The 24,568-nt window shown below is 50.3% G+C and overlaps 1 protein-coding gene across 1 annotated transcript in view; it reads left to right on the top strand.

Moving 5' to 3' along the window:
* Window positions 1-6,818: 6,818 nt before the first annotated feature.
* The window catches only part of LOC146813460 (uncharacterized), a 285,012-nt gene continuing 267,262 nt past the window's right edge, over window positions 6,819-24,568 (top strand). The window contains 2 exon segments of the mRNA XM_085615431.1: window positions 6,819-7,320; window positions 22,084-22,210. Coding sequence (XP_085471557.1) covers window positions 7,297-7,320; window positions 22,084-22,210 — 151 coding nt within the window. The 5' untranslated portion in view covers window positions 6,819-7,296.

The raw sequence follows: 24,568 nt of genomic DNA, 5'->3' as shown, positions 1-24,568 counted from the left end.
GGAGGCGATCGGCACCTGGCGGGGGAAGAGCTCTTGACGCTTCGTTATCCCATTGACCTGCCAAGTGGTCCGCTCACCTCCTGGGTGGATGGTGGTGCCGGGATGTCGGGGCCGGCCAGGCCCAGGGTTAGGGTCGGGGGGAGGCCACGCGGCCTCGTGGTGCAGGGCCCAAGATGGCGGCTTGACCCGGCCGGGGAAGCCGGTGGGGCTGGGCCCCGTGATGCATGGAGGTCCGAGGGCAGAAGTTCCGTCGGGAGACGGGGTGCAGGTGCTTTTCGTGGGTCACGCCTGGCGGGCCGGAGCTTGGGCCCTATCGTGCGGGGAGGGAGCAAGCCCTTCGTGTGGCCTGTCCAACATGCGTCCCCCCCAGCTGAAGGCGGGGAGAGTCACCCATCTTCTTGGGGACTCTCCTCGTCGAGGCGGAAAAATCGTGACAGGCCATCCGCGTTGGCGTGATCTTGGCCCGGTCGGTGCTCCACGGTGAAGTCCATTCCCTGCAGGGAAATGGACCAGCGCAATAGTTTTGGGTTCTCCCCCCGCATCTGCATCAGCCACTGCAGGGGTCGATGGTCGGTTTGTACCCGGAAGTGGGTACCGAAGAGGTAAGGCCGGAGCTTTTTGAGGGCCCATACCACTGCGAAGGCCTCCCTCTCGATGGTGCTCCAGCGTTGTTCTCGGGCCAGGAGACGCCGACTGATGAAGGCCACCGGCTGGTCATGACCCTCGGGGTTTAATTGAGAAAGAACGGCCCCGATGCCGTGGTCGGAGGCGTCTGTCTGTACCACGAACTCCCGACTGTAATCGGGGGCCTGGAGCACAGGGGCGGTGCACAGGGCGGCCTTCAGCCTCTCGAAGGCCGCTTGACAATCGGGGGTCCAGTTAATCCGCCTTGGTTGGTTCTTGGACGTGAGACCCGTGAGGGGCCCCACGATGCTGCCGTAGTCCTTCACAAACCGCCGGTAGTAGCCGGTGAGCCCCAAGAAGGCTCGGACCTCGGTCTGGGTGACGGGGGGCTGCCAGGACTGGATGGCAGCAATCTTAAGTTGCAGCGGGGCCACCAGCCCGCTTCCCACTTGGTGCCCAAGGTAGGTCACGGACCCTTGGCCAATTTGGCATTTGCCGGCCTTAATTGTGAGGCCGGCCCGCTGGAGGGCCTGTAGGACCTCTTGGAGGTGGAGGAGGTGGTCGGACCAGTGGCGGCTGTATACGGCGATATCGTCCAGGTAGGCAGCGCTGAACTCTTCGAGCCCCGCCAAGACCTGGTTCACAAGGCGTTGAAACGTGGCGGGGGCATTCTTCATGCCGAAGGGCATGACCTTGAATTGGTAGTGGCCATTGGGGGTAGAGAAGGCTGACCGTTCCTGGGCCCGGGGTGTGAGACCGATCTGCCAGTAGCCCGCTGTTAGGTCGAAGATACTGAGGTAGCGGGCGGCCCCCAGCCGGTCGATCAGTTCGTCCGCTCGGGGGATCGGATGAGCGTCGGTCCGGGTGACAGCGTTCAAGCCCCGGTAGTCGACGCAGAATCTCAGTTCAGGTGTGGTGCCGGGGGCAGCGGCTTTGGGAACCAATACAACCGGGCTGGCCCAGGGACTGTCCGAGGGCTCGATGACCCCGATCGTGAGCATTTTGGCCACTTCCTCCTGTATGCAGGCCCGTACCCGATCTGGTACGCGGTAGGCCCGGTGTCGAATAGGGGGACTGTCCCCGGTGTCCACGTCGTGCGAACACCACGGGGTGACCCCGGGGGTAAGGGAGAACAGTGCAGCGAACCGCAGCAGGAGGTTTCGGCAGCCCTGGCGTTGCTCCGAGGTGAGGGCGTCAGAGAGTCGGACCCCGTCCACGGAGCCGTCATTCTCCTGAGTCTTCAGGAGATCCGGGAGGGGTTCGGAGTCTTCCTCTGCCCCACTGTCCGTAGCCATCAGGAGGCTGAGTTCTGAGCGCACAAAGTGTGGTTTGAGTCGGTTGGTGTGGAGGACCCGAAGGGGGTTTCGGGAGGTCCCCATGTCGATGAGGTAAGTGACGGGGCTTTTGCGCTCGACCACTTTGAAGGGCCCCGTCCACTTATCTTGCAAGGCACATGGTTCGGTGGGGGACATCACCCACACTTGTTGACCAGGCTCGAACTCAACGGAGGAGGCATTGTGATCATACCATCTCTTCATGTCCTCCTGGCTGGCCTCGAGGTTCGCCTTGGCCATCTCTCTGAAGCGCCGGGTCTGATTGCGTAGGGCCAGGAGGTATTTGAAGACGTCTGGAGGAGTCTTTAGGGGGGCCATCTCCCAACCTTCCTTGACTAGGCTGAGGGGCCCTCGCACAGGGTGCCCGTACAGGAGTTCGAAAGGGCTAAAGCCGAGGGACTTCTGGGGGACCTCTCGGTAGGCGAAGAGGAGGCACGGGAGTAGTACATCCCACTGGCGACGGAGGGGCTCTTCCAATCCCCCAATCATCCCCTTGAGAGTGCGGTTAAAACGCTCCACTAGTCCGTTCCCTTGGGGGTGATAGGGGGTCGTGAATCTGTAGGTGACCCCGCATTGTTGCCAGAGGGACTTCATGTATTTGGAGATAAAGTTCGTGCCTCGGTCGCTGACGACTTCTCGGGGGAAGCCCACCCGGGAGAAGATCCCCATTAGGGCCCGGCCAACCACCGGAGCGGTCACGGTCCGTAGGGGCACCGCCTCGGGGTAGCGGGTGGCATGGTCCACTAGTACCAGGATGAACCTGTGTCCTTGTGCCGTGCGGGGGTCCAGAGGCCCCACAATGTCTATTCCTACCCTTTCGAATGGGGTGGTGACCACAGGGAAGGGTTGCAGAGGGGCTTTCAGCTTCCGACCACTCTTCCCGCTGGCTTGGCATGTGGGGCAGGACCGGCAGTGGTTCAGGACGTCGTTCCTCATTTTTGGCCAGAAAAAGTGGGTCACTAGGCGACTGTAAGTTTTGTCCTGGCCCAGGTGTCCAGCCAGGGGGACATCGTGGGCCAGGTTGAGTAGGAAGTCTCTGAAGCGGAGAGGTACCACCAGCACTCGACCGGCCCCTAGCTCTGCGATTCTTTGTTCGCTGTATAGCAGGTCGTTATCCCAGTAGACCCAGTGAGATCCGGTGGGGTCCCCTGCGTTCTGGGCGCTGGCTTGTTGGCGGAGTCCCTCGAGGGAGGGGCAGGTCTTTTGTTCCTGGCGGAACTGTTCTTGGGTGGGCCCCCCTTCTTGACGCCACTGAGCCAGGCCGGGAAAGTCCTGGGGTTGTGCGTCCCCTTCGGTCGTTGGCTCTGGGGGGCTGGCCTCGTCGTTGTCTTCTACTGGGGCGACCGGGGGCGGAGGTGCTGGCCATTCCGGTTCTTCTGATCGGGGGACGGCATGGGCGGCCATGGACCGGGTGGTTATGCAGGCCCAGTCCGGGAGGCCCAGCATCCCCAGGTGCTCTCTTCTCTCGACGGTGGCCCACGGGGAACTTTCGAGGTCATTCCCCAGGAGGCAGTCCACGGGGGCATCGTCCCGGACCGTCACCTTCAACAGGCCGGAGACCCCTCCCCATTCGAATGGGACGCAGGCCATTTGACACATACTTTCAGAATTGTCGGCTGAGCGGACGGGGCAGAGAATGTTCGGCAGGATCTGCTCGGGCTTCACCAGGTGACAGCGGACGGCCGTCACACTGGCACCTGTGTGACGCAAGGCCTCGGCCCGATGTCCATTAATGGTCACCCACTGACCGTATTTCCTGGTGTTAGCGGGTAGGGGAGCCCGCGGGACCATGTCTCTTCCCCCTAGGCACGCCAGGACCATGGCGGCCGGTTCCCACTCTGGCTGGGCCGGCTCATACTCTTCCTGTTCCTCTGATAGTCGCTCTTCCCCCAGGGCGGCGGCAGCTACCTGGCGGGGCTTGGGTGTTTGGTTCTGCGGGCAGCTCGGGTCATTGGCGTAGTGGCCGACTCGCTGGCATCGGTGGCACGTGACGTTGGCTCGGAACCCAGGACGCATCGGGGGGTTGCCCCGGCCGGCCGGAGGCGGGGTGCTGGCCACGGGGGTTGCCGGCAAGGTTTCTCTCCCTCGCCCCTGGCCTCCTCCTCCTCGAGGACGGTGCTGGCCTTGGTTGCTTCGGTTCTGCTCGTGTGGCCCTCTCCGGCCCACTCGGGTGCTTTCCCATCGGTCAGCTTCGGCGGCGAGCTGCCGGGGGTCAGTCAGCTTGCTGTCGAGGAGGTGCTGCCTGAGCTCGACGAAACAGTTGTTCGACAGGTGCTCCCATACCATAAGGTTAAAGAGTTGCTCGTAGGTCGTGACATGGCTCCCCTTGATCCAACCCTCGAAGGCACGGCTGAAATAGTTAACGTACTCCACCCAAGTTGTACCCGGGATCCGGGTGCAATCTCTGAACCTCTGGCGGTACATCTCGGGTGTGAGGCCGTAGCGGGTGAGGAGGGCAGCCTTCATGTGGTCGTAGGACGACATTTGGTGATCTGGGAGCTGTAGCAGGGCATCGCGACCTTCGTTGACGAACCTCCCCCATAGTCCGGCTCCCCAATCACTCCGGTCGATCCGGTGGGAGGTCATGGCGATCTCGTAGGCTTTGAACCACTGTTGTATGTCGTCTTCTCGGACATACTCGCGGACAACCTCCTTGGGGATGTGTACTTTTTTCTCGGTTGGCCCCGGGGTGTGCGGTCTCTCAGGCACCCCCGATTCTTTATTCTGTTTCCGAAGTTCTATTTCCGCCAGTTTGCGCTCGTGTTCGAGTGTTATTCTTTTTTCCTCAAGCTCTCTCTGTCTCTGCTTTTCTTCACGCTCCTCTCGGAGCCGCAGATGCTCTAGATTTAGTTTCTGCTCGGCTAACTTGAGTTCACCGTCCATCTTGAGCCGTGCCATTTCCAACTCGTGTAATCTGGTTTTTTCCCTTTCCTGGATCTCCTCCTGCGAGAGGCCCGTTCCTCGCTCCTCGGGAGCCGTGGCGTTCCTCTCTGGTGCGACACTGTTTCGGTCGGAGGGCCCGGCGATCCCAGTTTCTGTCCACGACTCAAGGGCGTGCTTCAAATCATCTTTGGTACTCAGGCCGGTGGTAGCAATGCCTAGTTCCATGCAGAATTGTTTCAGTTCGCGGTGGCTGTATTCTTCTAACTTATCCATTTGGAATTTTTCAGTGGAACCGCTATCTTTGGCCGACATCGTGGTTTTGTCGTGGGGTAAGCTACTCTCTGTACGATTACGCGTTGATTCGGATCGCGCCGCTGGCCACCAATGTTAGACGGACCGGGAGGGTCGGCCGAGGTCAGGGGGAGAGGTCTCCGGGGAGAGCCGTCTCCAGCGATCGTACAGACGAGTGACTTCCCCCCCCCACAGACAGATACCACACAAGGATAAGATTTAGTGTTCTTTATATGCACTTCTTAAGGTACGATGAAATAGTACAAGGAGGTCTGGACTCAGGGGTCCCCTCGATTTAGGTCTCTTAGGATAGGGAAGGGGAAGCGGGACAGTCTGTTTACCAGTCAGGTGGTTCGGATGAGATGATGGTTAGCCCACAATCCTCGAGCTTGGTGGTGTAGCTGGTACGGGCCGCGGCAGCGCCAGCAGGTCCCGGTAGAGGTGGTCGATACACGGTCCGCGGCAGCGCCAGCAGGTCCCAGTGAAGATGGTCGAGGTACGGTCCGCGGCAGCGCCAGCAGGTCCCGGTGAAGATGGTCGTTACAACGGGCCGCGGCAGCGCCAGCAGGTCCCGACGAGGATGGATGTTGCAGAAGGCCGCGGCAGCGCCAGCAGGCAGGACGATAGTTCGCAAGATAGGGCTACGGCAGCGCCAGTAGTCCGTCAAGGCTGAGTTCTCTCGGTGTCTCTCGACTCCAGGATACAACTACCCCCCTGCTCCGGAGCTGCTCCAGTTATAGGGCAGGCGCCCTTTGATGTCCGGGTCCTCGCACTTGGAGGTCGGAGGGTCCGGGATGAAGGTGTCCAGACACCCAGCAGGGGGTGGAGCCAGCGCCTGGGGGAGCTGGAGGCGATCGGCACCTGGCGGGGGAAGAGCTCTTGACGCTTCGTTCTCCCATTGACCTGCCAAGTGGTCCGCTCACCTCCTGGGTGGATGGTGGTGCCGGGATGTCGGGGCCGGCCAGGCCCAGGGTTAGGGTCGGGGGGAGGCCACGCGGCCTCGTGGTGCAGGGCCCAAGATGGCGGCTTGACCCGGCCGGGGAAGCCGGTGGGGCTGGGCCCCGTGATGCATGGAGGTCCGAGGGCAGAAGTTCCGTCGGGAGACGGGGTGCAGGTGCTTTTCGTGGGTCACGCCTGGCGGGCCGGAGCTTGGGCCCTATCGTGCGGGGAGGGAGCAAGCCCTTCGTGTGGCCTGTCCAACACTGATGTTTTCATTGGCTGCTGTGTTTGGGCTGGAAAGAAGGAGTACGTATAATTGCGTGTCCTTAACAGAATCACAAATTCTTGTTGAAAAGCTTGAATTTGTTTTCATTCAACTTTGCCTCTGCCCTTGGGTGTTAAAAAGGGAACCTTTGTTGCACATCCCAGTAATTTCATTTAAACCCTCCCCAGCGTCGTCCAGTAGCCGACAGACGAACTGGGGAGGGAGTTTGAATAACAGACTCCTGCATATTCGCAATACCTAACGGCTCTCTTCATAAGCTTTTGGTTGAGAAGGTGCTAGCGTGTCTTATATGAGCAATGCGCAGGCCAGTGCCAGAATCTGAAGGTCTTCAAAGGTCAAAAAAGTAAACTCCACTGCGCATGCTCAAACAAGAAACGCAAATCCCTGGGACACGCGCACGCGTAGTTTATCGCCTCCGCGTAGACTGTAGCTCTGCAACTGCGCAAGCGCACATACCTCCATGCGTTCGTGTATGTGTGCCCTATACGGTGTGGAGACAAAGCGCTGTAATGTTTGACGCGTCTGAATGTATGCGCCTCTGTTGCCACTCCTAGAGGCCCTCTCCCCACACGGGGGTCCGCAGCGGTACCCTGGGGTTCGGGAGTAACAGAACACGTGAAACACAGCTGCCGCGCCATTGCGCATGCGCGCACATGCGCCTCCGCTCCCAGGGTCAGATCGTGTTTACTTCCGGGTAGAGCAGTCCCACGGAGCCGCAGTGTCTGCAGCGCCCAGGAGGGCACTGACGGGGTATCTGGGCGCTTCTGATGCACAGAGGGAGTTGTGCGCGTGGAGTGGCTCGCCTTTGTGTGCTACACCAGTGCCTGGTGTGCGTCAAGGCTTTTTATCGTCCTCATTAGACAAAGGTGGCAGTCTAGCTGTCTGTGGCTTGTTGCCTCCCTTGAATCTAGTGACTGCCGAGGAGCTCAGAGCCGGGAGATGTCCCAGCCGGTGTCTGCTGAGGTGAGCAATGCACTGCAAGCATCTGTGTGCTGGGAGGATGGGAGCAGGCATCATAGTACAGCACTGCAAGCATCTGTGTGCTGAAAGGATGAGAGCCAGCAGCATAGTACTGCACTGCAAGCATCTGTGTGCTGAAAGGATGAGAGCCAGCAGCATAGTACTGCACTGCAAGCATCTGTGTGCTGAAAGGAGGAGAGCCAGCAGCATAGTACTGCACTGCAAGCATCTGTGTGCTGGAAGGATGGGAGCCAGGCATCATAGTACTGCAAGCATCTGTGTGCTGAAAGGATGGGAGCCAGTCAGCACAGTACTGCACTGCAAGCATCTGTGTGCTTGAAGGATGGGAGCCAGGCAGCACAGTACTGCACTGCAAGCATCTGTGTGCTTGAAGGATGAGAGCCAGTCAGCACAGTACTGCACTGCAAGCATCTGTGTGCTTGAAGGATGGGAGCCAGGCATCATAGTACTGCATGCACTGCACGCATCTGTGTGCTTGAAGGATGAGAGCCAGGCAGCACAGTACTGCACTGCGAGCATCTGTGTGCTGGGAGAATGAGAGCCAGGCAGCATAGTACTGGATGCACTGCGAGTATCTGTGTGCTGGAAGGAATAGAGACAGGCATCATAGTACTGCATGCACTGCAAGCATTTGTGTGCTGGAAGGATGAGAGCCAGGCAGCATTGTACTGCATGCACCACAAGCATTTGTGTGCTGGAGGGATGAGAGACAGGCAGCATAGTACTGCACCTGGAAGTGTGAGAGTCGGGCAGGATAGTACTACACTGAAAGCATCTGTGTGCTGGAAGGATGAGAGACAGGCAGCACAGTACTGCACTGCAAGTATCTGTGTGCTGGAAGGATGAGAGCCAGGCAGCATAGTACTGCACTGCAAGCATCTGTAAACTGGAAGAATGAGAGCCAGAGAGCACAGTACTGCAAGCATTTGTGTGGTGGAAGGATGAGAGCCAGCAGCATAGTACTGCCCTGCGAGCATCTGTGTGCTGGAAGGATGGGAGCCAGGCATCATAGTACTGCATGCACTGCAAGCATCTGTGTGCTTGAAGGATGAGAGCCAGGCAGCACAGTACTGCACTGCATGCATCTGTGTGCTTGAAGGATGAGAGCCAGGCAGCACAGTACTGCACTGCGAGCATCTGTATGCTGGAAGGATGGGAGCCAGGCATCATAGTACTGCATGCACTGCACGCATCTGTGTGCTTGAAGGATGAGAGCCAGGCAGCACAGTACTGCACTGCGAGCATCTGTGTGCTGGGAGATTGAGAGCCAGGCAGCATAGTACTGGATGCACTGCGAGTATCTGTGTGCTGGAAGGAATAGAGCCAGGCATCATAGTACTGCATGCACTGCAAGCATCTGTGTGCTGGTAGGATGAGAGCCAGGCAGCATGGTACGCAAAAAAACTAACAGAAGGTGCAGAGTCTATTAGGAGGGGAATAGCAAACCACTAACTGCTGTGTAGAAGAGTACAAAGAATCCCTTAAGAAGTCGGGATAACACCCAGCAGGAGTTAAGAGTTCATCAGCCCACCCTTACTGGCGGAGCATCGTCATCTGAAACTCTTGGGAATAGAAGTCTAAGCTCACAGTCGCGGGCCAAAAGGCTACGCTAAGTGCTTAGCCTAATTCTTCCCCAGAAAAAAATACTCCTGCCAGGGGTTATACTAAAAACCTGAAGACTCTAGTGATGTGCAGTGCTCTAGTGTAAATGTGAATTTAAAAATGAATACTCGGGCAAAAAGTATGTTTATTAGGGATTACCTAAGTTTCATATCTAAAAAAACCTATAGTCTTAAACAAAAATAGACTATTTCCTGGCTTAGTTATAAAATGGTCGACATGTTTCAGCCGAGACGGTCACTTGACCCGGCTTTCTTCAGGACCAATAACATGATGGATATAGTAAAGATGCTACTGCAGGAAAGAATATATTGGTGCAATGTGCAACACAGAAAACATACAATCAAAATATGAACGTCAGATAAGACAGTGGCAAATGGCCACCCTACCATACAAGCAAACTCGTGCTTGGACGCAAAAGCTATGTCTTCTTTCCTAAAAAGAATCAAGAGTCAACTGTCAGGAAAGGACATCTCACACAGAAAACACAGCATTACTGGCCTCTATTCAGCAGTGTCTACTCTGCACTACCAATTTTAACCGAAACTCAAATTGATATTCACCTACACAATGTTATATAGACTGTATTGGAAACTCACCCAGCTTTTTGTGGGAGAACCTCCTCACTTCACCCGGCTGACTGCTCGGAGATGGAGGCACCGCTCTGTTCAAATGTGGAGGCAAACAGACAAGTTGCATATTGATACTTATCTTGTTCAAGCTCTTCTCACATACCTTTAAACAATTTGACAAACCTAAGAAAACTAAAACATCAATGACCTCCAGAAAACCCATGAATATGTTGTTACAGGTAAGTTGCGATATGAAATAGTAAATGAAATAGTAAAGATTTCTTGTATAGTAGAACAATTTTTTATAAAAAAATCTTTCTAAATTTTTTTTTTGTGTAATAGAAAGATTTCTTCAACAGCTATAACATGGTGACAGGAAAAAACTGTGATTTTATACCTTATGAGGGGTACAAAAAAGATAGTATATAGCTGTATTGTCTTTAAACATGAAGGCAACCTGAGTTGTTAGTAGAGCAAAGTTAGACATAGGGAATATGGTCTACAAGTTCTAAGCTGCCAAAGAACTTATATTACTACTGCCAGTAAGAGACCACTATACGGCTGGCCCCCTCCTTCCTCACCTCTCCGTCGGTACTTCAGACTAGCCTCCGAGCTGTCTGGGAGGTGGGGGCAGGAAGGAGGAGGGTCCTTATATACCTGCCTCGATTGGATCACGCCGTTCAATTAGAATCAGGTGTGGGTGTATCAATGATCGCCCAGCAGCCGCCGGACAGATGGAGCATGCGCGGGATTGAAACACTCGCCTCAGAACTTGCGCCTGATCGAGACACACATCTCATAGCATGCGCGCTGTGTCGGACAGACAGCGCAAGTGTAGATAGTCAGTGCCTCTTGTAAGCGCACGCGTATTAGAGAGTCGCATCAAGCGCTCTCCCGAGTGAAATGGGGCAGTCACATGACAGCGCTGTTCCTCCGGCACAGGCGAAAACGCATGCACGGGGAATAGACCCTCAGAATATTATCTGCGGTATGTGGATCTCTGTAGATTTACATAGTATTCAAGTCCCTAATTCTGGTATATGAAATGGGAGAAAAAAGAAGAAAAGGAAAAACGCTAGAATATGACTAGCGATAAACTGCCAGCAAGAAAAGGCAACAACCGCAGCACACAGAGACGGACCCCAAACATCCAATGGCCAGCACGGCACATGAGGATAGTTCGATGGCTAATAGTGGTGGTGATAAACTCATGCACCCATCTCTTAAAGTGTAAACACACATGGTTACTAATTTAATGTATTATTATAACGGTGGAGCTACCACTAACTGTAGTTCACTAAATATATAGCAACCTAACTTAGTTTTAAGTGGTGTATATAGTTAGATATAGGAACAGATAGGTTAATGGCAACAGGTTTGACCACCAAAAGGTTTCCATACTTAAAATAGTCACTTAACAAAGTAACAGATGAAATCAAATCATATAGCCTATGGTAAAGGCCCACACGGAAAATTGAGAATATTTTTCAACAAACAGTGTTTCTCATAGCGTGTCTCGTTAGTAAACATGGCGTTGAGAGAGTGAATGCCTCTCAAATGTAGTGCTGACCTTTGTCAGCATGGCAGCATGGTACTGCACTGCAAGCATCTGTGTGCTGGAAGGAATAGAGCCAGGCATCATAGTACTGCACTGCAAGCATCTGTGTGCTGGAAGGATGGGAGCCAGGCATCATAGTACTGCATGCACTGCACGCATCTGTGTGCTTTAAGGAGGATGGGAGCAGGCATCATAGTACAGCACTGCAAGCATCTGTGTGCTGGAAGGAATAGAGCCAGGCATCATAGTACTGCACTGCAAGCATCTGTGTGCTGGAAGGATGAGAGCCAGGCAGCACAGTACTGCACTGCATGCATCTGTGTGCTGGGAGAATGAGAGCCAGGCAGCATAGTACTGGATGCACTGCGAGCATCTGTGTGCTGGAAGGATGAGAGCCAGGCAGCACAGTACTGCACTGCGAGCATCTGTGTGCTGGAAGGAATAGAGCCAGGCATCATAGTACTGCACTGCAAGCATCTGTGTGCTGGAAGGATGGGAGACAGGCATCATAGTACTGCATGCACTGCACGCATCTGTGTGCTTGAAGGATGAGAGCCAGGCAGCACAGTACTGCGCTGCGAGCATCTGTGTGCTGGGAGAATGAGAGCCAGGCAGCATAGTACTGGATGCACTGCGAGTATCTGTGTGCTGGAAGGAATAGAGACAGGCATCATAGTACTGCATGCACCGCAAGCATTTGTGTGCTGGAGGGATGAGAGACAGGCAGCATAGTACTGCACCTGGAAGTGTGAGAGTCGGGCAGGATAGTACTACACTGAAAGCATCTGTGTGCTGGAAGGATGAGAGACAGGCAGCACAGTACAAGTATCTGTGTGCTGGAAGGATTAGACCCATGCAGCAGAGTACTGCCCTGCAAGCATCTGTGTGCTGGAAGGACGAGAGCCAGGCAGCATAGTACTTTAAAACACAACCTGCAAAGTTTGTATTAAAAATGATTTACCCAGATCAGCAGAAATTTCCTATTGGCAAAGTTGTATTGTATACGGGTTGTGTAGTATGCAGCGTAAAAGAGCTCATAGTGCTCTTCTTGCAGATAAAGTACCAGATCAGTCAGTTTGGTTACATGCAGAAATGCAGAAGGGCTCTTTTAGCAGCTTTTCCTCATTAGATACTAGCAAGGCCATTTTATCGAGCAGAAAGCCTGTAGCCTGAGAGATAATAATAATACACGTTTTATAGAGTGCATAGCTACTCCTGTGAGGAGTGTCCCAGCACTGAGCAGTCGGAAACAAGCTGAGGAGACAAACAGGAGAGGGGCCATAAAAAGGCAAGTCTTAAGGTTTTTGCGAAACTGAGGCTCTGACAGGGATTGACTTGGCTGCAGCGGAAGGGAATTCTAAACTTTAGAAGCAAGAAAGCAAAAGTAGTTCCTCCGAGGACCTGAGCACCTCCTAGGAGAGTATGGAGCGAGAAGAGAGTGTAGATACATCGGCCCAGTCTTCCTACGGATCCTATAACATTAGCATAGGGCCTTAAAAGAAAGGCACTTTTCCACCGGGAGCCAGTGCAGTTACTTAAGTGCCCTACTCATAGATACTCACTTGGGGAGTTTAAGCAGCAGGCGAGCCGCCGACTTCTGTACTCACTGAAGTCTCTTGATCCTACCTATTAAAGGCTCCCAGGTATAAGACTTTACAATAGTCCACCCGAGAGACCACTAAAGCCTGGCTTACAGTTTTCTGGGCCGAGTATGGTAGGAGATGGATAAAACGTGTGAGAGATCTAATAATGCCAAAACACTTGCCTGCTAAGGCTGTGAATTGACTCTCAAAAGTGAGTTTATCGTCAAACCAAACACCCAAGTTTTTAACCTTGGGGTTAGGTTGAGGAAAGGTACCTAGGGATTCTGGCCACCATGCTGAGGACCAGATCGAGGGCTGCTTGCCAAGGATCAGGCCCTCCCTCTTACCTGCGTTTAACTTCAGGCAGTTAAGGTCCATCCAGTGGAATACCTCAGACAAGCAGGCCCTCAAAGCCACGGCAGCAGTGGCTGAGTTATGGAACAAGGTGACGATCAACTGAGTGTCGTCAGCATAGGATATTATTTCATAACCATGTCGTCCAATAATGTCACATGGGACAGATGTTCAAATAAAAAAAGGTAGGGCTCAGCGAGGAGTCCTGTGGAACTCCCTGTGGGAAAGGAACCACCTTGGAGCAGAAAGGCTTCTGAAGGACTTGGAAAGTGCGGTTTTCCAGGAAAGTTGCCAACCACTTTAGGGCTTTATGGACGTCACTGTAACTCAATAACCGCTCCACCAGATGGCCATGGGACACAGTGTCAAAAGCTGCACTTAGGACCAGTAGCAGTAAAGCTGCAGTGTCCCCATTGTCCATTGCCTGGTGCATGGACTATGAGGCTAACAAAAGGGCTGACTTTGTGCATAATGGGGGCAGAAACCAGATTGTGTTATTGTAGAAGATCCCTTTCCTCAATGAAACCTGAAACTTGCTGGTTGATATATTTTTCAGCTATTTTAGATAAGGGGAGATTTGGGGAGAGGAGTTGGCCTAACGGTTAGGGCGCTCGACCTCTGACCTGCGGGAACTGGGTTCGAGTCTCGGTAACGACGCTAAACATCCTGTGATTCTGGGCAAATCACTTAATCTCCCCGTGCCTAACAAAAAAATGAATGTGTGTCCTCATGTAACGTAACTGGTGCTATGTAAAGCACTCTGATACCTGATTGGATTCGGGTCAAGTTCGCGCTATATAAAACTCTGCAAAAAAAAAAGAAGAAGGGAAGGTTGGAGATTGGCCTATAATTCTCTGGCTTACCAGAATCAAGAGAAGATGTTTTAAGCAGAGGAAAAAGAGAGGCATGTTTCCAGTTAAGAGGTACCTGGACTGTCTCGAAGGAACTGTTAAGCAATTCCTTGAATACAGGTAGAAGTTCCATAGTACCCCGCTCTAGGATACTAGAGGTGGCAGGGTCCAGAAGAGAATCCGACTTGATGGAAGATATGCACCCCGTCAACTAAGCCTCATCAATAGGGTTGAACTGAAGCAGGCGATTGCCTTCATCAGAAGGCTCAAACCAAGTATCACAGTAGCGAACATCTCTAGCAGCCTCTGGGAAGGAGGAATAAATGGTGGCGACTTTGTTTGAGATAAACTCTGCTAGTATGTTGCAGCTCTCCTTAGATGATGACGTTACTGCAGATACTCGATCCAGCAATGTTGATGCTTTAACAATGGAGAAGATCTCTGAAAGGGTTTTGAGCCATCTTCATTTTATTTGTATAGAATTCACGCTGCACCTGCCTGATGCAAACTTGATAGAGTTTTAGGGCAGAACGATTCTCCTCCGTGCTGGCCTGGTCGAAAAACCTATGCCATATGTGCTCACAGCGCTGACAGCTTTTTTTAAAGTATGGCCAGCTCCTCATTGAACCAATCAGCCATAGAATTGGTTCTGTAAGCCCTTTTTTCCACCACAGGTGCAATGGAACCCAGTGCTCCCAAGATCCAGTTGTCTACCTGATTATTGACTGTAGTGGGACAGATGTCAAGTATATGTCGATTTGCAACTAGTGTTGCAGTAAAAATTGGTAAGGTAACCTTGGCCCATCTCCGAGTTTTCAGCTTCACTCCAGAAGGAGCTTCGAAAGTTATTATCTCAGATATCCAAAAGGGAATAGCCCTATGATCAGACCAGTGGCAGGGGAGACCCCAGCGCTAAGTCTAAGATTAGAAAAATAGGATCCAGCATAAGTCCACACTTGTGAGTGGACTCTAAGACCAGCTGGGGCAGTTGAAGACTAGCTAAGTCTGCAATCAAAGCTAAAGGGCACATCAGACCATCAAAATGAAGATTAATGTCCCCAACCACAGTGAAGATAGAATAGTGTAGGATTAGTGGGGGCAGAATATCTGCTGGAGAAGATATAAAAATGGCAGCCGGCTCTTGTGGCCAATAGATCAAAATCCTTGAAAAAGTGACATTATTAGAGCAAAACAGGGAGAAAAGCGTCCCCTTGTAGCCAACTATGGCTATTGTGGTGATGCTACACTTCAGCGATTGTTTGTACACAATAGCGATACCCCCCTTACGCTGGAGTTGCCCATCCAATCTTAGTAACCCATAACTAGATGTAACTGCTGCCAAAATGTCAGGCTTGTAGTTTTTCACTGCACATTCCCATCCCGCAGCACTAGATCAGGCTTCATTGGGCTGTGAAAGCTGTTTGAAGGAGCACATTATACAGTGTACACCTGTAAGGTACTAGGCAAGGCCCTTGTTGCGGGATAAAGTGTGCAGTGTCAAGAACTTCAGTACTTACAATAATGTGATACATCTCTTACATCAAATTTTTATCATGTTATCTTACCTGTGGAAGGATATGTATGCTTTGTATAATTTCTGAAAGTACTTGGCAAATGTGGCAGTATTGGATATGCTTTATATAAGTTCTGAAAATCCTCTGCAAATGTTGCAGTATAAGTCAGAAATTCTTTCCCCCTCGTCATTCAACAGTTAAAAGACTACATCATACCCCCTGCTTCATTACTAGCCAAAGTTTTCTTTTGCCAGCTTCATCGCCAAATTCATATATGTAGCATTGTGATATGAGCTAAGCTGCCCTTAAAGAGTCCAGTACATTCTCCCTTATAGCTAGTTGAGTAGTCTCAATCTGTTGAAGAAAGGCCTTTGTTTGCTTAGTGCTATAGGGTTTTACTAGCTGCAGGAGCTCAGCCTCTAGGGCCACTCGGGAAGATTCTCTAGGTTTCTTTTATTTATATTGGTAGGCTACAGCCTTCCCTTGTATAACAGGTTTATAAGCTCCCCATATTAGCCCTGCTGACGAGACTATGCCTACTTACATTTTTAAGTATATTTTTGTCTCTTCACGCAATGATTGTGAAAATGTTTTGGTCAGCCACCCACCACACACTGAGCCGTTGAAATGCCCTGTGGCAGGCCAAAATCCCATTGTTTAATCATTTAAACTTGTGCATGAGCTGACAGACTGATGGGGACAATTCTGGCCCCTCTTGCCTGGTTTCAGGAAGTGATCAATGTGTGAATAAGAGTGGTGGGCAGCAGAGTAATAAGTGAACTTCCTCATTTATGGGTGCCAGTTTCTGTAAGCATTCATCTGTTATATCCAGAGAGGCCACCCATCCCGGCAGTAAGTTTGCATAATTGGTGCCATGGGCTTTCTTACTGCTTATGTCACACACCCTGTCCATGACAGTATTTAAGTCTCCGTCTGGCACTGTGGTGCTCAAAAGAACTTTAGCAATACATGTGCTAAGCTCATCTAATTGTGCATCCATCATTGTCATGTCCATGTTCATGTATGTATTACCAGTGTCACTTGTGTGTCCATGTGTTTAATGTTATTGTCACCTCTATGTCCAGAAATGCACTATCAATGTCCTCCGGTGTGTGCAGTACTTGTAATGTCCGCATGCAGAGGTGTGCCCTGTCATTGCGTCCTCTATATGCCGATGTATATATTTGCTTTGCCACCTTCATGTTCAGTTGTGTACTGTCACTGGCTCTTCCATGTTCTAAGGCGCACCATTATAGCCATCTCTGTGTCTAGGTGAGTACTCTCATTGTCACTTTCATGGTCTGAAGCACACCATCATTTCCCCCTCCATGTGCTGAGGTATGTACTTTCATTGCCACTTCCTTGTTCAGGTGTGTACTGCCACTGCTTCAGATGTGTACTGTCATTACTACCTCCATGTTCAGGTGTGTACCGCCATGTTCAGCTTTGTACTTTCATTGCTACATCCATGTTCATATGTGTGTACTTTCATGTTCAGATGTGTACTGTCATTGTCACCTCCATGTTCAGCTGTGTACTTCCATGTTCAGGTGAGCTCTGTCATTGCCACCTCTATGTTCAGGTATACTTCCATGTCCAGGTGTATACTTCCATGTTCGGGTGTGCACTGTCATTGGCACCTTCATGTTCAGGTGTGTACGTACTTCCATCTTCAGAAGTGAACTGTCATTGCCACCCTCATGTCTCCAGTTGTGTACTTCATGTTCAGGTGTGTACTTCCATCTTCAGATGTGTACTGTCATGGCCACCTCCATGTTCAGGTGTGTACCGCCATGTTCAGCTTTGTACTTTCATTGCTACATCCATGTTCATATGTGTGTACTTTCATGTTCAGATGTGTACTGTCATTGTCACCTCCATGTTCAGCTGTGTACTTCCATGTTCAGGTGAGCTCTGTCATTGCCACCTCTATGTTCAGGTATACTTCCATGTCCAGGTGTATACTTCCATGTTCGGGTGTGCACTGTCATTGGCACCTTCATGTTCAGGTGTGTACGTACTTCCATCTTCAGAAGTGAACTGTCATTGCCACCCTCATGTCTCCAGTTGTGTACTTCATGTTCAGGTGTGTACTTCCATCTTCAGATGTGTACTGTCATGGCCACCTCCATGTCCAGGTGTGTTCTTCCATCTTCAGATGTGTACTGTCATGGCCACCTCCATGTCCAGGTGTGTTCTTCCATCTTCAGATGTGTACTGTCATGGCCACCTCCATGTTCAGGTGTGTACTTCCATCTTCAGATGTGTACTGTCATTGCCACCTCAGTGTTCAGATCTGTACTACCATTGCTACAGATGTGTACTGTCATTGCCACCTCAGTGTTCAGGTGTGTACTGCCATTGCTACAGATGTGTACTGTCAATGTCACCTCCATGCCCAAGTGTCTGCTATCATTAACATCTCCATGTTGTGAAGTTTGCTATCGCTGCCAGTTCCATGCTCTTAGACACACCCTTATTTCCACATCCACACCCAAGTGTGTACTATCATCATATCATTTCAGGCTGCAACAGGTATAGACATTTTCTACTTGCAGTGACCTGATGCGCGGATGGTGCAGAGCTCAGGGTCTAGAGTAAAGCCATTCACGGCTCAATATAAATAAATAATATAACAAAACAGACACTGTGGGACAATGCTGATCCTCCTGCCTGTTTTATTTTTATTGGCTTGCTCCTGTGCGCATGAATGACAAACTGTAAGCACTAGAAGAAGGACATTCATGCTAACTTCATGAGGATTCTCTAATGAATACTCTATTCATTATTTTAGTTTCTTATGGTAACTTGTTATGTGAGTTTATTATCTTAAGTTATTATTTTAAATGTATTTGAGCTTATTGTGTTGGTTTTATTACATGTATGGCTGAACAATCCATGGCTTCACCCCCACCTTTTTGTCCTCACCTGGTGATCCACCAGTGCCATGGAAACAATGGAAAAAACGATTTCTGACTTATATATTCGCCATTGGCGGAGATCGCTATGGACCCCTTAGGAAACGAGCAATTTTACTTCACTACTTAGGCATTGAAGAGAGGAGAATTTATGAGGATTTGCCAGAAGTATCCTTTGGTATGGGGGACAGACAACCGAATAACGTTTTTGAAATGTCAATATAGATGTTAGATATTCAGTTCACCCCCAAGACTAACCTGGTGTTTGAAAGACATAAGTTTTTCTCGAGAAAGCAGAGACAAGATGAAGACATAGCATCCTACGTTGCTACGTTGAGAGGATTGGCATTGTCATGTCGCTTAGAACAGTTGACAGCTTCCTTGATTAGGGAACAGATTGGGAGATGTACTAATGACAAAAGAATTAAAGAAAAGTTATTAATCAAGGATCCTAATCTGGAAGATTGCTAAAGGCATGGAGCACACAACGATGTGGTTGAAGGAAATAGATAATACTGGAAATGTGAAGAAAGAGGCTAATGTAGATGAAGTGGGGGTGGTGCAATCTAAGGAAAAGTATAGTGAAAAGGGTAGTGATATGAAGAAGACTGTTGAAGCAAAAGGTAAAGGAGAGGTGGAGATGAAAGAAAGGATTGGAGAGAGTTAGTGTTTTTGTTGTGGTGCTCCTGGGCACATCGCATTTAGTGTTAGGTGTGCTGCCAGGAGTGCCATTTGCAGGAATTGTGGAATAAGGGGTCACCTTGCAAAGATGTGCAGAACCAGAATAGAGTTTGGTGGTACTAGGAGAATTCAACAAGTTGATCAAGGGTTGGATAATCGATGTGATAGTGTTGAAGAATTGATTTCAACTGTTGAAATCATTTCTGCGGTGGACGATGAGATACAGGTTTGAAGTAAATGTATTTGTAAATGTATTTGTACTTGTATAGCGCACTTCTACCCAGGGGTCTCGTAGCGCTGTATTCATACCGCTGTGGAACCCTTCCTGGTTTTCCTGTGAGATGTCCACTCCTGGGCACCCCCAAGGTGAAGCCAGGCATCCTAGCGCTGCGGGGGCCGTTGTGGAGATTATGCAAGCTATTGCCCAGAGTTGTACAGTGGGACCCATGATTAGAATAGGCACCGAGGCGAGAATTATCAGGTCCAGGGAAATTGAATCCCAGAGCCGCCGAGGCGGGAATTGAACCCTGGTCCCGGGCCAGACCTCTGCATCAGGGTCTGCCGCTCTAACCATTGAGCCACACTTCTCCACAATGGAAGGAAGTTGGATGGGTGCGTTGTGAAATTGGGAAGTGTCGATAAGCTGGAAAAACCTAATTGTCATGTGTTTTTGGATGGGGTAACTGTGAGAGTTTTAGTAGACTCAGGTAGTTTATTCACTTTAATCTCCAAGGGAACGTTTGAAAACAACTGGGAGAATATGGATAAGTATCAATTGAGTAAACCAGATATAAAAGCTGTAGGGTATGCTGGAAGGAAAATTGAGATTTTAGGTATGATATGGATGACAATTACTTTTAAAGGAAGTAAGGTGCATGGTAGAGTGTATGTTATGTTATGGTTCAGATTTATTAGGATGGTGCCATCAGCGTGATTTGGGAATTGTTATAAATCCCAATGCCGTTGAACCAGTTATGTTGGCTGATCATGATGAAGTAAAATAAATTTATGATGAGAGTCGTGATGATCTTGTGAAAAAGTATCCAGAAGTCTTTTCTGACAAGTTGGGTTTACTAAAGGGATTTTCACACAAGATTATATTAAAAGATGGTATAAAACCTGTTGTGCATAAAGTGAGGAATGTCCCTAATGCTATGAGAGTGCTCCTGAAAGAAGAACTTGATAAGTTGTTGCAACAGCAAATTATTGAGCCCGTCGAATCTTCCGAATGGTTGGCACCCATTGTGGTGGTGCCCAAGGGAGAGGGAAAGATCAGATTGTGCATAGACTTGCCTGATTTGAAAAAAAGTATTTGAGTGGACAGAGAACCACTTCTGAACATCTCAGAAATGCTAACAAAGGAAGGCGGTATGGTATTCAGTGTTTTAGATATGACATCAGCATATCAGCAAGTAGATTTACATGCACAATCTAGACATCTAACATTGTTCGTTACTACTTTGGGTTTGTTCCTTTACAAAGGAATGCCGATTTGAACCATGTGTTATGTTTTCAAGATGACATACTCATAGTGGGGAAAAAATACCTGTGAACATGACAAATTACTTGAGGAAGTAATGATGAGACTACAGAAGCATGGTTTGACTGTAAAAAGAGAGAAATGTCAAATCAGAATGAATGAAGTAACCTACTTGGAACATACTATTAACGCTAAAGGTATCAGTCCAAAAAAAAGCATTGTGTCTGCAATTGAAAAAGCGCTTAGACCACAGAATAAGGAGGAATTAAAATCATTTTTAGGTTTAGCAGAATATTGCGCTAAGTTTGTAAAGGGTTTTACAGAAATTGTTGAACCGTTGAGGGAAATATTGAAGAAAGGGGTTGAATTTGAGTAGAGTGAGGAGTGTGATGTTGCGTTTTCACAGATAAAAGGTGTATTATTCAGGCTCCTACTTTAGGACACTTTGATGTCTCGGCCAAGACGTATGTGACAACAGATGCTAGCTAGGTGGGCTTTGGTGCGATGTGGAGTAGAAAGCATAATTGGTTTTGCGTCTAGGAAGTTGCAAGGTGCGGCAACTACATATTCCGTAGTTGAAAGAGAGGCTTTGGCTTGCTGCTGGTGAATACATCGTTTTAAGTTTTATGTATGGGGAATCCCCTTTAGACTCAGAACTGATCACAAGCCTCTAACGTACATTTTTAAAGGTGGAAGAGGACTGGAAGGTAACGTTACTCCACGCATTACTAGGTGGCTCTTGTCAGTGATGGATTATAATTATGAGATAGAGTTTGTGAAAGGTAGTCAAAATGTTGTGGCAGATTATCTTTCAAGGATGCTGGTGGAGGTAGAGTCTGAGGACGTCATTGCTCAAGTAGCACCTAGAGAGGGAGTATTTTTAAATGGAGAATTAGCAATAGTTGCAGAAGAATGGGCGGCTGCGAAGCAAGAGGATGTTGTTATGAAGGAAATTGAACAGAGAGTTGTGTGTGGTTGGCAAGAGACTGAGAGATTGACTGGTGATGTGCTTGAGTATTTTATAGTCAGGGAAGAGTTGAGCGTAGCTGGCGACAAGCTTATTAGAAGAGGTCAGTTTGTTCCTCCTAAAGGGATTCGGACAAGGATTCTTGACCTAGTTCACAAGGGACACTTGGTATTGCTGCCAGTTCCATGCTCTTACACACATCCCTATTTCCACATCCTTGCCCAGGTGTGTACTATCATCATCACCGCATCCATGTGCAGGTGTGTACTTCCTTGTTCAGGTGTGCATTGTCATTACCACCTCCATGTTCAGGTGTGTACTGTCATTGCCATCTCCATGTTCAGGTGTGTATTTCTATGTTCAGGTGTGTACTGTCATTGCCACATCCATGTTCAGGTGTGTACTTCCATGTTCAGGTGTGTTCTGTCATTGCCACCTCCATGTCTCCGGGTTCTCCATCGTTGCTGAAGCTCATTGTTCCAGAACTGACTATATAAACAATGTTTATTATTTGTATTTCTTTTCCTTTGATCTGAGCCTCGTAATTGCAAAAGTGCGAAGGAACACCTTATTTAAAATGAATGTTTAGTTATGATAGTTCATTCATCTAAGTTCGTCAGTATTTCATGTGCACTTTTCTGTTCCAGATGCAGGTGACTCTGCATGAAACTGCAGCCTATTTCTCTGAAGAGGAGTGGAAGCTTTTACACGAATGGCAAAAGGAACTTTACAATAATGTGATGAAGGAAATCCACCAGGCCCTTCTCTCTCTTGGTAAAGTGATACTCTTTGTTTTCTAGAGGGTTGTGAAGTGTGTGAGACCTGGTTCCAGCTTAAGGACAGAATGTGTTATAGTTGGATTTCTAGCACCCATAGAGAATACAATAGGAGCAGGAGAACAGGGCATTCACTTTCTGATTATTCATGTTTATCTGTCGGGTAGAAAGCGGGCATTAAAAAGAAGGAAAACTCGCTGACTGTGATATCCTTGCCCTCCCGCTGAGTTGTAAAATTAGACTTGGAACCCTTGGCATCAGCTCCCTGACTCATCCACTGAGAGAGACCACACTCTGTAGGAAGGTTCTCAATCGAGTGGGAGACGGCTTCATCTGATCCATGAAGAATCTGTGCACGGCAGGCATTGATGGTGTCCAGAGCAGGCATTGATGGTGTCCAGAGCAGGCATTGATGGTGTCCGCAGCAGGCATTGATGGTGTCCACAGCAGGCATTGATGGTGTCCGCAGCAGGCATTGATGGTGTCCGCAGCAGGCATTGATGGTGTCCACAGCAGGCATTGATGGTGTCCACAGCAGGCAGTAATGGTGTCCACAGCAGGCAGTGATGGTGTCCACGGCAGGCATTGATGGTGTCCACGGCAGGCATTGATGGTGTCCACGGCAGGCATTGATGGTGTCCACGGCAGGTATTGGTGGTGTCCATGGCAGGCAGTAATGATGTCCAGAGCAGGCATTGATGGTGTCCAGAGCAGGCATTGATGGTGTCCACGGCAGGCATTAATGGTGTCCACGGCAGGCATTGATGGTGTCTGCAGCAGGCACTGATGGTGTCCGCAGCAGGCATTGATGGTGTCCGCGGCAGTCATTGATGGTGTCCACAGCAGGCATTGATGTTGACCACAGCAGGCAGTAATAATGTCCAGAGCAGGCATTGATGGTGTCCAGAGCAGGCATTGATGGTGTCCACAGCAGGCATTGATGGTGTCCACAGCAAGCATTGATGGTTTCCAAGGCAGACATTTATGGTGTCCACGGCAGGCATTGATGGTGTCCACGGCAGACAGTAATGGTGTCCACATCCACAGCAGGCATTGATGGTGTCCACAGCAGGCATTGATGGTGTCCACAGCAGGCATTGAGGGTGTCCACAGCAGGCAGTAATGGTGTCCGCAGCAGGCATTGATGGTGTCCACAGCAGGCGTTAATTGTGTCCACAGCAGGCGTTGATGGTGTCCACAGCAGGCGTTGATGGTGTCCACAGCAGGCGTTGATGGTGTCCACAGCAGGCGTTGATGGTGTCCACAGCAGGCGTTGATGGTGTCCACAGCAGGCGTTGATGGTGTCCACAACAGGCATTGATGGTTTCCACAGCAGGCATTGATGGTGTCAAAGGGAGGCATTGATGGTGTCCACGGCAGGCATTGATGGTGTCCACGGCAGGCGTTGATGGTGTCCACGGCAGGCGTTGATGGTGTCCACGGCAGGTGTTGATGGTGTCCACGGCAGGCATTGATGGTGTCCACAGCAGGCATTGATGGTGTCCACAGCAGGCATTGATGGTGTCCAGAGCAGGCATTGATGGTGTCCACAGCAGGCATTGATGGTGTCCACAGCAGGCATTGATGGTGTCCGCAGCAGGCATTGATGGTGTCCGCAGCAGGCCCTGATGGTGTCTGCAGCAGGCATTGATGGTTTCCACAGCAGGCATTGATGGTGTCCACGGCAGGCGTTGATGGTGTCCACAGCAGGCGTTGATGGTGTCCACAGCAGGCGTTGATGGTGTCCACGGCAGGCGTTGATGGTGTCCACAGCAGGCAGTAATGGTGTCCACGGCAGGCGTTGATGGTGTCCACAGCAGGCATTGATGGTTTCCACAGCAGGCATTGATGGTGTCCAAGGCAGGCATTGATGGTGTCCACGGCAGGCTGTAATGGTGTCCGCGGCAGGCGTTGATGGTGTCCACGGCAGGCGTTGATGGTGTCCACGGCAGGCATTGATGGTGTCCACCGCAGGCATTGATGGTGTCCACCGCAGGCAGTAATGGTGTCCACATCCACAGCAGGCATTGATGGTGTCCGCAGCAGGCATTGATGGTGTCCACGGCAGGCATTGATGGTGTGCACGGCAGGCGTTGATGGTTTCCACAGCAGGCATTGATGGTGTCCACGGCAGGCATTGATGGTGTCCACGGCAGGCATTTATGGTGTCCACGGCAGGCGTTGATGGTGTCCTCGGCAGGCATTGATGGTGTCCACGGCAGGCATTGATGGTGTCCACGGTAGGAATTGATGGAGTCCACGGCAGGCGTTGATGGTGTCCACAGCAGGCGTTGATGGTGTCTGCAGCAGGCAGTAATGCCGTCCACAATAGGAAGCAATGGTTTCCACTGCAGGC

Source organism: Triturus cristatus, chromosome 7 (assembly GCF_964204655.1).
Source record: "Triturus cristatus chromosome 7, aTriCri1.1, whole genome shotgun sequence".
Classification (NCBI taxonomy): domain Eukaryota; kingdom Metazoa; phylum Chordata; class Amphibia; order Caudata; family Salamandridae; genus Triturus; species Triturus cristatus.
Note: the sequence above shows the minus strand (reverse complement) of the source record. Positions and strands in the feature narration are given on the sequence as shown.